Source organism: Paroedura picta, chromosome 1, assembly GCF_049243985.1.
Source record: "Paroedura picta isolate Pp20150507F chromosome 1, Ppicta_v3.0, whole genome shotgun sequence".
Lineage (NCBI taxonomy): Eukaryota > Metazoa > Chordata > Lepidosauria > Squamata > Gekkonidae > Paroedura > Paroedura picta.
This window is the reverse complement of record NC_135369.1, coordinates 4,583,718-4,599,611: the sequence shown is the minus strand read 5'-3', so window position 1 is coordinate 4,599,611 and position 15,894 is coordinate 4,583,718. Positions and strand designations below refer to the sequence as shown.

General features: G+C 47.3%; 1 protein-coding gene across 1 annotated transcript; it reads right to left on the bottom strand.

Annotated features, from left to right (window-relative positions):
- Nucleotides 1-297: 297 nt before the first annotated feature.
- LOC143829690 (methanethiol oxidase-like) lies at nucleotides 298-14,855 on the bottom strand. Its single transcript, XM_077321007.1, has 11 exons — nucleotides 14,810-14,855; nucleotides 12,622-12,740; nucleotides 11,482-11,667; nucleotides 10,416-10,536; nucleotides 8,330-8,512; nucleotides 7,155-7,333; nucleotides 4,547-4,629; nucleotides 3,568-3,682; nucleotides 2,783-2,875; nucleotides 1,273-1,391; nucleotides 298-460 (listed from the first exon to the last, which is right to left on the bottom strand). Exons 1-11 carry the CDS (start codon nucleotides 14,814-14,816, stop codon nucleotides 298-300), a joined length of 1,368 nt encoding a protein of 455 aa, XP_077177122.1. The 5' UTR covers nucleotides 14,817-14,855.
- Between the last annotated feature and the right edge of the window lie 1,039 nt (nucleotides 14,856-15,894).

Below are 15,894 nucleotides of genomic sequence, written 5' to 3'. Positions count from 1 at the left end.
CTTCTTCTTTTGCCCTCGATCGCTCCCAGCATTAGGCTCTTCTCCAGGGAGTCCTTCCTTCTCATGAGGTGGCCAAAGTATTTGAGTTTCATCTTCATCTTCATCCCCATAAATATCCGGAAATTTCCCAGCCCACATTCAGCAACTCTAGAAAGCTTCCGTGTTACCAAGCAGAACAAACATATATATTTAAATAAAGCAATACATAGTATAGAAAAACTCCAAGTTACTATCTGCATGCATTCTCTGCAGCTCTCCCCCCAAGCTAGTGTTAGAAGAGGCCCACATGCTCCCCTGCTAGACCCAGATATCCGAGGTGCAGTCTCCCCCAGGGTAATGCATCTCATGAGCCCGGGCAGGCCCAAAGGGTTCCTTCCCGAAATCAACCAGGAAGTCTTCGTTCACACAAAAACCTCCGCATTCTGTGTCCACATCAATCTGCAGCATGACGGAGCCTTCCCTGAAGAAGGAAGGAAACAGAGTCTGGGTGACAAAGTGTTAAATGTCAACCCCACGCCAATGGGGAATCAGAAGAAGAAGAACTGAGCTGTGAAAGCTTTGCCCTGGCAGAATTCCAACCAGGCCCAATGGAAGGGGAAGGTGTTCAAGACTCTTGGGTGGAAGTGCCTGATAAAGCACCTTGGCCATGCAGCTTGCCCTGGCATTATAGCCAGGCACCAGTTGAGCTGTTAGCTCACCAGTGTCACCTGCAGAACAAGGCAGGCAGCATTTAAGGAGCAAAGTGCCTGGTTACTGGCTCGGCCCCACTTGCTGGAGGTTGATGAGTCTTCTCAGGATGAGAGCTAGCATCGGCAAGAAGAATTATTTAAAGGCTGCTTTGATTGTAGACAGACATGGACGCACATTGAATGCTGCCTGGTTGGCACTTACCTTGCTCAACTCCTTGACTCTGACCTTGGACCGCCTTCCTGCCTGCCTGCTCTTGGATTCCTGGCTTTGACTCTGCTCTCATTGAACCTTTTTCCTGTGAGTTGGGCCTAGTCTGCACACAACAGATAATGCACTTTCAATGCACTTTAAAAGTAGATTTTCCTGTTCCGCACAGGAAAATCCAGCTGCCAAAGCACATTGGAAGTGCATTATCCTCTGTGTGCGGAATGGGCCTTGGATGCAAAGACTCCGATTCCCTCCTGACCAGATCCAGTTTCTCTAGCTAGCAACTCCTGATAAAACCGGACCCAACCAGATCAGAGTCTGAGCTACCACACTAAGTGAAGAGGAGAGCCGACTGCAGAGAGAAGAGTTTCTTACCTGACCATTTCAGGGTAAAACTGCTTGTCCCAAGGAGTGAAGAGGCCATTGGTGACATAAAGTCTCCTGCCGTCCAAGCTGAGCTGGAGCATGGTGGGTCCCCCGTAGACTCTTCTTCCCTAAAAGATGGAGGTTGAAGGGATCCAGATGGCAAAAAGGAGGAAAGACGGCACGGCAGAAGTTCGGCTCTTATGAAGGGCTGGACTTGCTGGTAATATGCAACTCAGGGATGCAGCTGTCACAAGCACCTTTGCTCCTCAGTAAGGCAGAGTGGCGGTTCTGGGGCCTAACACAATTTTGGATTCAAAACAGCCTATCGAGCAGGAGCCCTGAGCTGGCTAGACAAGGGTGATCCAATCTCGTCAGATGTAGGGAGCTAAGAAGGATCAGTTCTGGCTGGTTCTTGGAGGGGAGACCCACAAGGGACACCAGGACTATGTCCCAGAGGAAGTCAATGGCAAAGTACCTCTGAACATCTCTTGCTTTCTAAACCCTCCGGCATCTTCATAAATCAGCTATTATTTAAGGGAAAAAAAAATCAAGGAGGGACAAGTGACAGAGTCATGCACCCCGGATTTTACGGTTAAAGTGAGAGGCACTCTTGACTATCTAAGCAGCAAGGTAACTCATCTGGTAGGTAGATGAGAGAGGGCCTTATGGGGGGCAGCCCCATGATTATGAAGAAGAAGAGTTGGTTCTTATAGGCCGCTTTTCTTTGCTTGAAGGTGTCTCAAAGTGGCTTACAGTCGCCTTCCCTTTCCTCTCCCCACAACAGACACCCAGTGGGGTGGGTGAGGCTGAGAGAGCCCTGATATCACTGCCCGGTCAGAACAGTTTTATCAGTGCTTTGACTAGCCCAAGGTCACCCAGCTGGCTGCATGTGGGGGAGCGCAGAATCGAACCCGGCATGCCAGATTAGAAGTCCGCACTCCTAACCACTACACCAAACTGGCTCTCAGATAGGTGGATAATCAATGTATTCTATATACAAGTAAAAAGAATTCAAGGATTCATAGCCCATCCTCTTTTTTATCTGAAGTAGCTGAGACTCATCATAGAATCATAGAGTGGGAAGGGGCCATACAGGCCATCTAGTCCAACCCCCTGCTCAACGCAGGATCAGCCCAGAGCATCCTAAAGCATCCAAGAAAAGTGTGTATCCAACCTTTGCTTGAAGACTGCCAGTGAGGGGGAGCTCACCACCTCCTTAGGCAGCCTATTTATAAGAACAATGAGGTGGAGGGGGGCACGTGAGAGAGTATTGTCTATATACTTGGGTTGCCAATATCCAGACGGGGTCTGGAATGTTCCCAGAGAACTGTTCCCTTGGAGAAAATGACCGCTTTGGAGGGTAAACCCCATGCCATTATATCATGCTGGGGCTCCTCCCCTCCTCTCCCCAAATCCCAGTTCCCTCAGCCTCCCCTTTACCAAATCTCCAGGAATGTCCCACTCTCAGTAACCTTCCCTCCCAGATCACGTTCTTCCCCTCAGTTTGTGATTTACTCACTTGGATGACCACAGGATCAGGTTGGCAGTCCAGCTCTGGATCTTCGAGGACGGTGACCACCCCGCCTTTTGGGATGCTGCCCCCCACGAACACCTGTGGGCACACAAAGATCCACCACAACCCCGAGAGGGAGGATCAGTCCAATGCAAGAGCCAATGGGTCAGAGGGATTGCCTGAAAAAATTCATTATCATGTGATGCAGAATGATATATTAATAGTATCTCAGCAACTTGGTTCAAGATGAAAAAAGTCAATGGAGGGTGCCATATAGGGTGCCATATAGAGGATGGAGCAGAGTTGTTCTCTCTTGCCCCAGAGGGACGGACCAGAACCAATGGGATGGAATTAATGCAAAAGAAATTCCGTCTAAACCTCCGGAAGAAGTTCCTGACAGTCAGAGTGGTTTCTCAGTGGAACAGGCTTCCTGGGGAGGTGGTGGGTTCTCCATCTTTGGAGATTTTTAAACAGAGGCTGGAGAGCCATCTGACGGAGAGGCTGATTCTGTGAAGGCTCAAGGGGGTGGCAGGTGACAGTGGATGAGCGAGAGGGTTGGGAGTGTCCTGCATAGACCAGGTGGTTGGACTAGATGACCCAGGAGGTCCCTTCCAACTCTAGAATTCTATGATTCTATGAGTTTTGTCTACTGAGAATTGAAAGGGCTTTCTGGGGCCTCAGATAGTCTTTCACATCTCCCTTTAACTGGAAATGTCAAGGACTGAACCTTTTAGATGGCCTGTTTGGAAAAGGTCCCGGAGAGCGCCGAACCCTTGAATGAAGACGCTTACCTGGCCGACCATCCTGGGGCAGTGAGGGTCAGTGATGTCGTACTGACGGATGTCACCATGCAGATAGTTGCTCATGTACAGGAACCGATCGTCCAAGGAAATGACAAGGCTGATGCTGAAGGCTGGAGGAAAAGATGGGCATATTTATGTTTCTTTCTTTATTCTCTTTGCTAGGAGCTTTTCAAGGACATGTATTGGAAAACCTACCTCATAGATTTTGAAGGGAATCAGTGGGAAGGAGAGTTTCTCTCTGGAAGTTAATGTTCTGATATTTAAATGCAGCATGCCAGAGAGTACAAGTACGCGTAAACTTTATAGCAGGGGTAGTCAACCTGTGGTCCTCCAGATGTTCATGGACTACAATTCCCACGCGTCCACGAACATCTGGAGGACCACAGGTTGACTACCCCTGCTTTATAGCATATGACGATAGGTCTTTGCAACTCCAAAACATGCAAACATAAAATACATTCCCAATAAAAATCTAACACATCAAAAAAGAGATCATAGAATCATAGGATCATAGAATCATAGAATCATAGAGTTGGAAGGGGCCATACAGGCCATCTAGTCCAACCCCCTGCTCAACGCAGGATCAGCCCTAAGCATCCTAAAGCAGTATAATGTGTTACAAGGTTGTTAAATGTGGCTGCAACACAAGCGGTCCTTTGCTGCCATCATGTTAAATGACGGTTGGGCGAATGAACTTGAACTTGCTATGTTATTACTTTCCCATGACTTCAGCACTGCAAGATGGATGCGTTCTCTCAAAGATGACATGCCAAGTTCTGCTCTCATGGTACCAAATGCTCCCTCATGGTGTGCAAAGAGATCGATGCACAAGAAAGAGTCTCTTCTCTTCCAGTATGGGGCACAGTTGCCTGTCTCCTCTGCTAGTTTCAAAAAAGAGATTGGGAAAAACCAGCCGCAGTTTGCAAAGAGCAGGGATGGAGGAAAATACAAACTCTGTCCTTTCGACCGACCTGGCATTTCGGGTAACAACCATCCCGACACTTTCTTGCCTGGAATCTGGATCACTTTCTCTGCTGCCCAATTTCCATCCTGTGGAAGAAATATATGTATCATATATTTATTTATCTTATTACTACTCCATTTTCCTTGTAGGGGCTGAAGCGGGTTGCACAGAGTGAGTCGGTACAGATGACAAAGTGGGACAGTCAACAACCAAAGCACTGGGAATTTAGAAATCTGGAACTACCCAAAAAAGAATGCAGCATAACATTAGTATTCACGCAGCATATTAAATGGGGCCAAAATTACAGAAGTGGTCTCCTAAGAGCAGGAGTCCAGTAGCAAAGTGTTGTCAAAGGATGACACAGCCAGGACCAAATGGCTTTTGTTGTCTTCTCAGGTTGCTTTGAGAGACCTCTGAAGATACGAGCCACAGATGCAGGTGAAAGGTTAGGAATGAGAATAACCAGCACATGGCCCCACAACCCGAGAAGACTACAAAAGCCATTCCAGTAGCACCTGAAAGACTAACAAAAATTGTACTACAAGTTCAACGATATAGGCTAGATATCAGGAAAAAAAATTCACAGTCAGAGTAGTTCAGCAGTGGAATAGGCTGCCTAAGGAGGTGGTGAGCTCCCCCTCACTGGCAGTCTTCCAGCAAAGGTTGGATACACACTTTTCTTGGATGCTTTAGGATGCTGCTTAGGGCTGATCCTGCGTTGAGCAGGGGGTTGGACTAGATGGCCTTTATGGCCCCTTCCAACTCTATGATTCTATGATTCGGAGAAATGGACTCGCATTCTAGCTGTGTCTGAAGAAGTGAGCATGGACTCACCAAAGCTTATACTTTGCCACAATTTTTCTTAGCCTTTCAGGCGTGACTGGACTCTGGCTCTTTTCCACTGCTACTGTACAGATGAACTAACATGGCTTTTGATCCTACTTGCAGTAAGTTTATCACAGCTGTAGAGGCCACAGTCCTTAATCTTTAATCTAAGCAGTTTGTAAAACCATTTTGTACAGAGCAACCCTCTGCACAGAAAACTTCTTTATGAGTAGTTCAGTTTTGCATTGCTTGCAGAAAGCCAGGAAAGCAGGAGGCTTCCTGACCTCCTAGGGCTGGCCATTCCACAGGGTGAGGGCCAAAAGGGAGAAAGCACACGTAGAGGCAAAGGTTGATTTTGCTGTCTGATGCAGAATCAGACTCTCCTCCCCATCGAGCCCAGCAGAATTCTAGACTCTGTTCCTTACTTCCAGGCTCAGAAATGCTGGAGAGGACTACACATGAGCCTGAATATGCTCTGCTTGCAAGCCACAAGAACTTCCGTTATCCTTACAATGGAATTGTGAAGGCCATAGCTGTTGAAAAGTAGATTTCTCTCTGCTGCTTGCCCCTTATGTCTTATACCTGCCTTGCCTCTTTTGCTTGTAAGACTGCCCCCCAAAAGTTCACCTCCTTGAAGAGGAAATACAAGGAGATGAGTTTTGAATTAGCAGCTCAGGTTCTGCAAAGAAGCTCTTTATTTTTCTCATTTTGTTTGATGGAATTTGCAGCAGAGCCAAAGTCAGCTGGGATCCATCAAGGCTCCCTCTCAGATAATGGACATAGAATAATAGTTTTAGGAGGTGCCTCCAGGATTATCTAGTTCAACCCCTTGCAGAATGCAGGAAATTCACAACCTCATACTACCTTACATTTCAAAGCACCCAGGGAAAGAATCCAAAAATGTTACAGATAAATTCAGGTGTGTAGCCAGGTTGGTCTGAAGCAGCACATTTATGTTCCAATGGTACCTTCAAAACCAACATGTTAAGCCTTCTAATTACCCCCAGTCCCTTCCTTCCTCATCCTCAGATGGAATACTGGGGCCCATTCCGCACAAACTTAAAAGTGGCTACTTGGTTGCCGTTTCTGAAATCGCTACTTAAAGTAGCGAAAATTGTCAGTTACGCACAGCTGCGTTTTTTGCAGAATTTGTCACTTTCACTTTGCGGTATTTTCGTAACCCACAGGTTTCTGGTCTCGGTCTTCTCGCCACAAAGGAGGTCCCTTTTTAGCGCTTCTGGCTTCCCGTGGCCATCACCCAGGGACTCCACCCTGGCCTCAACCATATGCCTGGCGGAAGAGCTCCGTCTTGCAGGCCCTGTGGAAAGCTGACAACTCTGACAAGGCCCTTAGTTCTTCCAGGAGCTCATTCCACCAGGTTGGGGCCAGGGCCGAAAAGGTCTGAAAATAGATTTGAGACTGGTAGTACCACAGAGACCAGCAAGATTTTTTTTTGGGGGGGTGAAGTTTTGTCAAAGTTCCCTTTGAAGGGACTCTCTAAAACTCATACCCCTCCCCCCCAAATCTTGTTGGCCTCTAAACTCACATGGGTTCCCGATTCAGGGGGCACCTTTGGCATTCTAACACAACACGGTGGGTGCAGCCACAAAATGGCTGACAGAAAATGGCTGTTCAAGGAGGTGGAGCCAGCCACCAGATAGCTCCTGCAGCTGACTACCAGTCACACAATGGCCACTGGAGGAGGTGAAGCCAGCCATGAAATTGGTCCTGCAGCTGACTTTAGATCACATAAACTGAGCTGGACATCTTTATTGCTGTCATTCACCTGTGTCTTAAAGACATGAGAGACGGAACCCTGGAGCGTGCAGGACGCCATCCCATGTGCAGCATTGGGGTTATGCAGGAACCGGATTTCTGCGGGGGAAGAATCCGCCCCTACATCGATTGATTGGAGAAGGCAGTGGGTGGTCCAGTCCCAGACGTTCAGGCGACGACCTAAGCGCCCTGGAGGTAGTCAAAGAGAAAAGCCAAAGCTGGTGTCAGGAACCAGGCAGAAGACACCTGAGTCAAGTCCTTGCAAAAGCCAATCCCTGAGACCACAGTGCTTGTGAAATCCAAAAGGAAGCTTTATTCAAAAGACATCTGCAGGCAAAGTTTGATGAAGGTGTTCTGGCGGTTAGATGCTTTGGTATGCAAAGGGAGGACAGGAACCAACAAGCGATTATGGCTTTATGTCAACAGCCCGGGAGTCTCTGGGAGAACTCAGGTGAAACTTGGGTCAGGAACCGAGGTTCATGACAGCTGGTGAATGACTGTGAATCCAGCAGAAGAAAGAGGTTTCTGGTCACTGAGAAACAATTCCAGCCCTGATGCTAGATAATCATCTGACAGAAATGCTGATTTTATGAGCTTAGGCCAATGGTGAGTGGTTGGGCAGAAAGGGATGGGCCACTGTTTGTCTCTTGTGGCCTTCCCTGCACATCCAGGGATTTGCTGATCGTCACTGTGGGATGTTGGGGCCTCTTGTGGTGCAGAGTGGTAAGGCAGCAGTCTGAAAGCTTTGCCTATGAGGCTGGGAGTTCGATCCCAGCAGCCGGCTCAAGGTTGACTCAGCCTTCCATCCTTCCGAGGTCGGTAAAATGAGTACCCAGCTTGCTGGGGGGTAAACGGTAATGACTGGGGAAGGCACTGGCAAACCACCCCGTATTGAGTCTGCCATGAAAACGCTGGAGGGCATCACCCCAAGGGTCAGACATGACTCGGTGCTTGCACAGGGGATACCTTTACCTTTACCTTTTACTGTGGGATGCTAGGTGAATTCCCTCCAGACCAAGCTGGATTCTGGAGATTTTTGGTGGGGATTCAGCATGAAATTAGGGTCACTGGGTAGGCAGGTAGTTGTGTGTTCCTGCATTATGGATGGATGGATAGATGGGTGGATGGGTGGAGGGACAGACAGGCAGACAGACAGAAATACATTTTCTTGTAGTGAAGCCTTACCTTTCCCCAGGTCAGCTAGGTTGAACCCAGTAAAAATATATTTTGGCACCCCCACTTCGGTGCTTATCATGACGTTGTGCCTTGGCTGGTACCAGAAGTCATACCCCATTGGGGCCGCTTGAGTGGGTCTCTCCCAGGTCCCCTTTATTTCGAAGGTCTCAGCATCCAGAAGAATAAAACCACCTGGCAGAAGAATAAGATCCGATCTCTAAATCCTGCAATCCATCCAGAACTCTTTGTCAAGAGTTGGGGTTGAAATAGCAAATGGAAGAATTTTTTGGGCTGATCCTGCGTTGAGCAAGGGGTTGGACTAGATGGCCTGTATGGCCCCTTCCAACTCTATGGTTCTATGATTCTATGAATACAAAACTAATTATTTTTCTGCACATGGGTAGATGCATAGATCTTAATTATGGTCTGTTCATGGAATCACCTTAAACGGTGATCCCAAACAATGCAAATCAACACCCTGATTAAAATTGTTCGTACTTTCAATTTTTAATCCGTGTGTTCAGTGCTGTCAAATTCCTTCTGGCTTATGATGACCCTACGAATTGGCGCCCTTCAAAGCATGCTCTCTTTGACAGCTTTGTTCAGGTCTTGCTAACTGAGGTCTGAGTCTCCCCTGATCGAGTCAGTCCCCCTCAAGAATCCATCTCAAATTAAGGACCAAGCATGTGTTAAGGAGCAAGCACATTAAGCAGCTGGGGATTTCCTGGAAGAAGGGTACCCTTGATTACCAGTTCCTTATGTATCTTCTTTTTCTTTCTTTCTTTCTTTCTTTCTTTCTTTCTTTCTTTCTTTCTTTCTTTCTTTCTTTCTTTCTTTCTTTCTTTCTTTCTTTCTTTCTTTCTTTCTTTCTTTCTTTCTTTCTTTCTTTCCTTCTTTCCTTCTTTCTTTCCTGCCTTCCTGCCTTCCTTAGATTTTTATTCCGCCCTCCCATACGTCTCAGGGCAGTTTACATGAGAACATTGCGGGATACATAGAACGTCGTACACTAACAACAGTCACAACAGCAAGTTAATAATAATTCCAGCAGTAAATATAAGTGTAACGGGTTACCATAATTAACTCGTTGAACGATTTCAATAGAAGAACTTTTAACAGAACCCCTAGAGAGGTCAGAAACATTCAGATCATGGACTTGAAGCGGGACTGACGGATGTTTATAGGTCGAATTAATCTCAGGCAAATGCCGGGTGTAGCAGCTCCCTTTTGCAGAGCGTAAACACCCGCCATGCAGTCCATGGTCCCGCCTCTCACTCCTGTATTAGATTTTTGTGGGGTTAGTGGATTGTTGACCGCCATGGTTTTTAAACGTTTTAGGAGTCTTTTCTGTTTTGGATGACTGTCCAGAAGTGTTTTAATGGTCTTTTAATGGTCTTTTTAACGCGGACTATTGTAACCTGCCACGAGCCAGTTATGAGAGTGATGGGCAATACGTTGAAACAATAAATAAATGAATGAATGAATGAATGAATGAATGAATGAATGAATGAACCCATTCTTAAAGAAACAAATTAAACCAAAATTTCTGTATTTATTACAAGTGCACTAAGCTTATACTTTAAAGCCCATGTCACCCTTAAAGTGCTGAATGTTTGAACTAATAAGTCCTGAATCTAAATACATTTCCGTGTTACTAAGTTAAAAACCTTGAACCATTAACACGTGACCCCCAATAGTCTTTACTTCTTGGACTTTCTATATTCTTTCCAAGCAGTAAAGTGCTTAAATCAAAGGGGGAAAAAAACCCAACAACAATTCTTGCTAAAGGAATCTTGTTTTCCCAACAAAATCTCTGTCCATCAATTAAGGTTATTGTTCAACAGTCACTTGGGAAATGCGCCTTGGCCAGCTTTGAATGCAAACACCAAGTCAAGGCAAACACAGGCCTCCATTTTTCACCTGCTTTCAAGAGCAGGGATTTGGGAAATGAGTGGGTTCTCTCTTTGCTCCCCCTTTAATCTAAGGGGAGAAATTTGACTGAGAAAGCTCCCCCTATAAACATTTATCTAGTCCAAGGTGTTCTTCTGCTGAAGCAAGAAGTGTCAGCCAGCCATTGAGATCCCAACCTGTAAAATACCTTTTCCATTGCCATGTAGGTCCCCTGAAGCACTGATCATGACTTCCCCACAGCCCAGGCAGTGAGAGGTGCTTAGGTATGCCAGATCACATTTCTTGAAAACTTCTCTCGGTTCAATCACCTGTGGAGGCAGAAGATGGTCCAGCTTTGAGTTCAACAACAACTCAGAGACCAACAAGAGTTTCAGGGTGTGACCTTTCGACTTCTGCAACTCGCTCTACGCAGGCCTACCCTTATCCTTGATCTGGAAACGACAACTGGTGCAGAACGCCACGGCCAGGATTCTCACTAAGACATCATGGAGATCCCACATCTGACTGGGACTCCAAGAACTCGGCTGCTGAATTCCGGATTAAGCTTAAGGTTCTGGTAATCACCTTTAAGGCCATACGCGGTCTGGGCCCAGTGTATCTGAGAGACCGCCTCCCTGCCTATACCCCCCCAGAAGAGCCTTACGCTCCACCACCTTCAACTGGCTGAGGATCCCTGGCCCTAAAGAGGCACGTTGGGCCTCAACAAGGACCAGGGCCTTCTCAGTCCTGGCCCCCACCTGGTGGAACGAGCTCCCAGGAGAGATCAGGGCCCTGCCCGAACTTCCACAATTCCACAGGGCCTGCGAGAGGGAGCTCCTCCACCAGGCATTTCCTTGAGGCCAACTGACCCATAACATCTACAGCCCTTCCTCTCCCCCCTGTCAGACTGAGAGGTCGAACCTCCCTAGGGATTGTCAATGTTATTGGGAATGCTGTTCTAGTTGGCATGTTATATCTAGTTGGCAGCAACTTACATCTTTCTCCCCTCTTCTGATTTAGTCTCACAGCGACCCTTTGAGGTAGGATAGGCCCAGAGGGTAACTGGCTCAAGTTCACCCAGAGTGGGGTCTTGAACCTGGGATCTTGCATATCCTTGTCCATATACTGCACTAGATGGTATCGCTAACTGCTTCTCATAGCTCATTGCAGAATTTTCTGCAGCCCATCCTAATGCCATCCACAATCCCCATATCCTCCTCGTCCAATTTCCCCCATGCCGAGGGCTAGTTTGCACTTCTCCAGCGAAAACCTACCTTGTGGAGTCTGGGAGCCATCGGGTCAGTCCCTGTGTCCACCACATAAATGCGAGAGGAGCCAAAACAAGGAAGGATCAGCCTGTTCCGCTTCTTGGTGGTGTCCCCGAAACAGCTGCTGCAGGCGTTCCACCCAAAATGGTGGAGTTCATCGTCGATGTACGGCATGGGCAGGCGATGGATCACCTGTGGAGGAAGGCAGGAAGTGAGCTGCTCTCCAACCTTACTGAGCATCCTCCTTTCACCAAACTTGGCCTAGTGCAAAAATTTGCTCCCAAATTCCATGCTAGAGCCCATGTCCAGGCTACCCAGATGCTGGAGGCTAAACAGGGTCGGCCCCTAGTTAGTGCTTGGTTGGGAGACCACAAGGAAGTCCAGGGTTACTGTGCAGAAGTAGGCACCTTTGAATGCCTCTTGTCTTGAACCCCCCCAGGTTTGCCACAAATTGGCTGTGACCTGATCACCCCGTCCACCACCACCTACAGATCCCAAATTAAAAAAAAATACTCAAGAAATAGGTCCAGCTATTAAGTCAAGAAGCTTTCTGCTAGTACATTAAGAAATACATTATTTTTGCCTCATATTTATTTATTAGATTTATAGGCTGCCGCTCCTGGCAAGCTGGCTCGCAGCGGTTCACAAATTTAAAAATAGATCTTCCATAAGACACCCCAAAACCCTAGCATAAATATGGCAGTATGCAATTCAAATAAAAACTCCTTCCAAACATGGGATTGTTTGTTCATTTCCCCTGATGAAAATGGCAGCTCTGATGGGTGGACTCTTTGACATTACGTCCTTGCCGAGGACCCTCCATTCACCAAACTTGACTTTACCCACACTTTGCCCCCAAATTCCCACCTTAGCTTTCAGGATGGAACAAGATCAAGCTCGCCTGGGCCAGTAAGGAAATGCTCAGGCCCATTCCGCACACAGACGATAATGCACTTTCAATGTGCTTTGGAAGCTGGATTTTCCTGTGCAGAACAGGAAAATCTACTTCTAAAGTGCACTGAAAGTGCATTATCTATTGTGTGCAGAATAGGCCTCACTGTTACCCTCTCTTCACCCATCCCCGGAAACTGAGGGGAGGAATGGCAGAGAGGAACGTTCCCCAATGAAAAGATCTCTGATCAAAACCTTGCAATAAGTTGGAGATTCTGGATCCACGTCCACCGTCGCCAGGTAGTCGGGCGCTCGGGGGCCAATGCTGGAGCTGGTTAAGATGCAAATAACGTACATGAGTTTCTCCCTGGGACCTGGGAAAGCAAAGAGGACTTTCAGAAGTCAAGCAATGGGACTGTTGGAAAAGGAGCTACAACTTTCTTGATTCAAGGCCCTCTCTCTCCTGGGAGCCGGTATTTGCTTTTAATCAAAGGTTAAAGGTAAAGGTATCCCCTGTGCAAGCACCGGGTCATGTCTGACCCTTGGGGTGATGCCCTCCAGCGTTTTCCTGGCAGACTCAATACAGGGTGGTTTGCCAGTGCCTTCCCCAGTCATTACCGTTTATTCCCCAGCAAGCTGGGTACTCATTTTACCGACCTCGGAAGGATGGAAGGCTGAGTCAACCTTGAGCCGGCTGCTGGGATTGAACTCCCAGCCTCATGGGCAGAGCTTCAGACTGCATGTCTGCTGCCTTACCACTCTGCGCCACAAGAGGTTAGTTTCATCAAAGGTTAGTTTCATCTAAAAGAGCGTGAGATTTCAGTAGCTCCTCCAGTATCAACATTTGTGGCTGGCGATTTGCTTTTGTGACTCTTTGCTACTTACCTGAACAACGTTTGAGTCCACCAGCACCTTTAAAACGGCAGAGTTTTCTTCCTGATATGAGCTTTCATGTGCATGCACGTACTTAGGTTACAGCTTGCCTTTAATGGTATAAAACAGGCACATACTTATGAGGAAAGGAAGTTGAGTGTCTTTCCCTCTTCCTTGCTTAGAACTCCTTGACATTTTTCATTCACTCATTTTGTGACCAGAGCCAGAAATCTTGCAAATGTTGTTGTTTAAACTACAAGTGGGTTTAAGCTACAAGTACAACAATATAGGCTAGATATCAGGAAAGAAATTTTCACAGTCAGAGTAGTTCAGCAGTGGAATAGGCTGCCTAAGGAGGTGGTGAGCTCCCCCTCACAGGCAGTCTTCAAGCAAAGGTTGGAGACACACTTTTCTTGGATGCTTTAGGATGCTTTGAGCTGATGCTGCATTGAGCAGGGGGTTGGACTAGATGGCCTCTATGGCCCCTTCCAACTCTAGGATTCTGCGATTCTATGTATTTTATTATATTTTTTTGTTTGTTTATTTATTAGTTCGACTTATTGCCCGCTTGTGGAAGGTTACAATTGGGTTCCAATATAAATAAAAACAGATTAAAAACCAAATTAAAAGATACAATAATTAGTAACATGGCAGTAAAAACAACCCCAACCTAAACCGTGTATCCACCTAGGGGGGGACAGTAGTACAATAACTGGTCGCCACCATAGATGTCAAGAAATTGGAGGCGGCTTTCTTCCTTGGGGGGGGGGTACCAGATCTATGCCCTGGTACTTGGCAGGAGAGCTCTGTCTTGCAGGCCCTGTGGAATGCCGAAAGCTCCTGAAGGATCTGTAGCTCTTCCGGGAACTTGTTCCACTAGGTTGGGGCTAGGTTAAGAGCCAGTTTGGTGTAGTGGTTCGGAGTGTGGACTTCTAATCTGGCATGCCGGGTTCGATTCTGCGCTCCCCCATAGGCAACCAGCTGGGTGACCTTGGGCTAGTCACAGCACTGATAAAACTGTTCTGACTGAGCAGTGATATCAGGGCTCTCTCAGCCTCACCCACCCCACAGGGTGTCTGTTGAGGGGAGAGGAAGGGAAGGCGACTGTAAGCCGCTTAGAGACTCCTTCCGGTAGAGAAAAGCAGCATTTAAGAACCAACTCTTCTTCTTCTTCTTCTTCTTCTTCTTCTTCTTCATGTTTCTGAAAAAGTATCTTTGACACAGTTTGCCTTGGCTGGATATAAGAGCATAAGGGGGTAATCTTCTGAGGAGAAGAAGTTGAATGCCTTTACATTGTCCTTGCCTAGAACTACGGATGTGCACTGGGAACAGATTTGGTCCTTTTCAGATTCGGGTTTTCTTGATTTGGTGAAACGTGAATCAGCCGAATCACTGATTCAGTTAGTCAATTCCAGTTTGGCTTATTCGGAAAACTCGAACTTAGAACCTAGGTATGTCAGGTCACCTTTGGTAGAGGATGGCAGGTAGGGTTGTCAGACTGAGGTTGGGAAATTTCTGGAGATTTGGGGGTGGAGCTTTTGCTTCTGAGGGCAGAGTTGAAAGGGCTTACCTCTCATGGCATCCAGAGGGGTTGCATACCCAGGCCCGGATCCACATCCACAGTCCCCTGTGCCATTAAAGGAGTTGGAAGAGAGGAAAAGAGATTGATGCTCATTATTTCCAAAAGAGCATAAGAATGGCTCTCAGGCCACCTGTCCCCACCTTCCATTTTCCAAATGACAGCTAACCCTCAGGCTGCCAAATGGGGTGCAATGGAGTCATCCCCTCCCCCCCAAATTACGAGCTGTCTCCAAGGACATCTTCCCCCTAGAATAAATTGCAAGTCTGCTGTGATGGACCTAATCTTTGCTGCAGGACTAGAAGTGGAACTGAGTAGCAAACACTGTTCCATGGTCAGATCACTATGCCCTGAAGGCCTCGCTAAGGATACGTTTCCCTTCTCTGTTGGGTGCCAAGCAAATTTGGGCTCTCCCCAAGAGACTTATGGATCTCAATGGACTACTGAATGCTTTGTGGGACCCAATGCCTCCCAGAGGTTCTCGAAATTAGCTAGTCCGTGACTGGCCTGATAGAATGCTCATGGCCATCGCAGAGATCGCCCTCCGATACCCTCTCTGTCCCTGCCCAAAATGGGCTCCCTGGTACACAGAGGAGCTCCATGAGTTGAAGCAGGAGCTGGGATGGCCACAGCGAGTTTGGAGGAAGTGTTGAGAACATCCTACAGGGCATTTATGACAACCTATGCGATGGCGGTGAAGTCAGTAAAATGCAACTTCTCCTCGGCTCCCATCACATCCTCCTACTTGCACCCAACACAATTATTTAGGGGAGTCTGGTCACTCGGCACCCTTGAAGAGGGTAGCAATCGCCAATCTCATCACTGGCAAACTCCAATGCGAGGTGCCACAAGAAGTGATTCTCTCTCAAATCCTATTCAGTATCTTCACGCGGCCTTTTGCCCAGCTGATAAGAAGGTTTGGTCTGGGATGTCGCCAATATGAAGATGGCACCCGTTTTTTCCTCATGATGGATGGCCACCCTGACTCACCCTCAGAAGCTATCTGGACAGATATCTGGAGGCTGTGATGGACAGGCTCAAGCAGAGTCGTCTGAAGCTTAATCCTTCAAAGAATG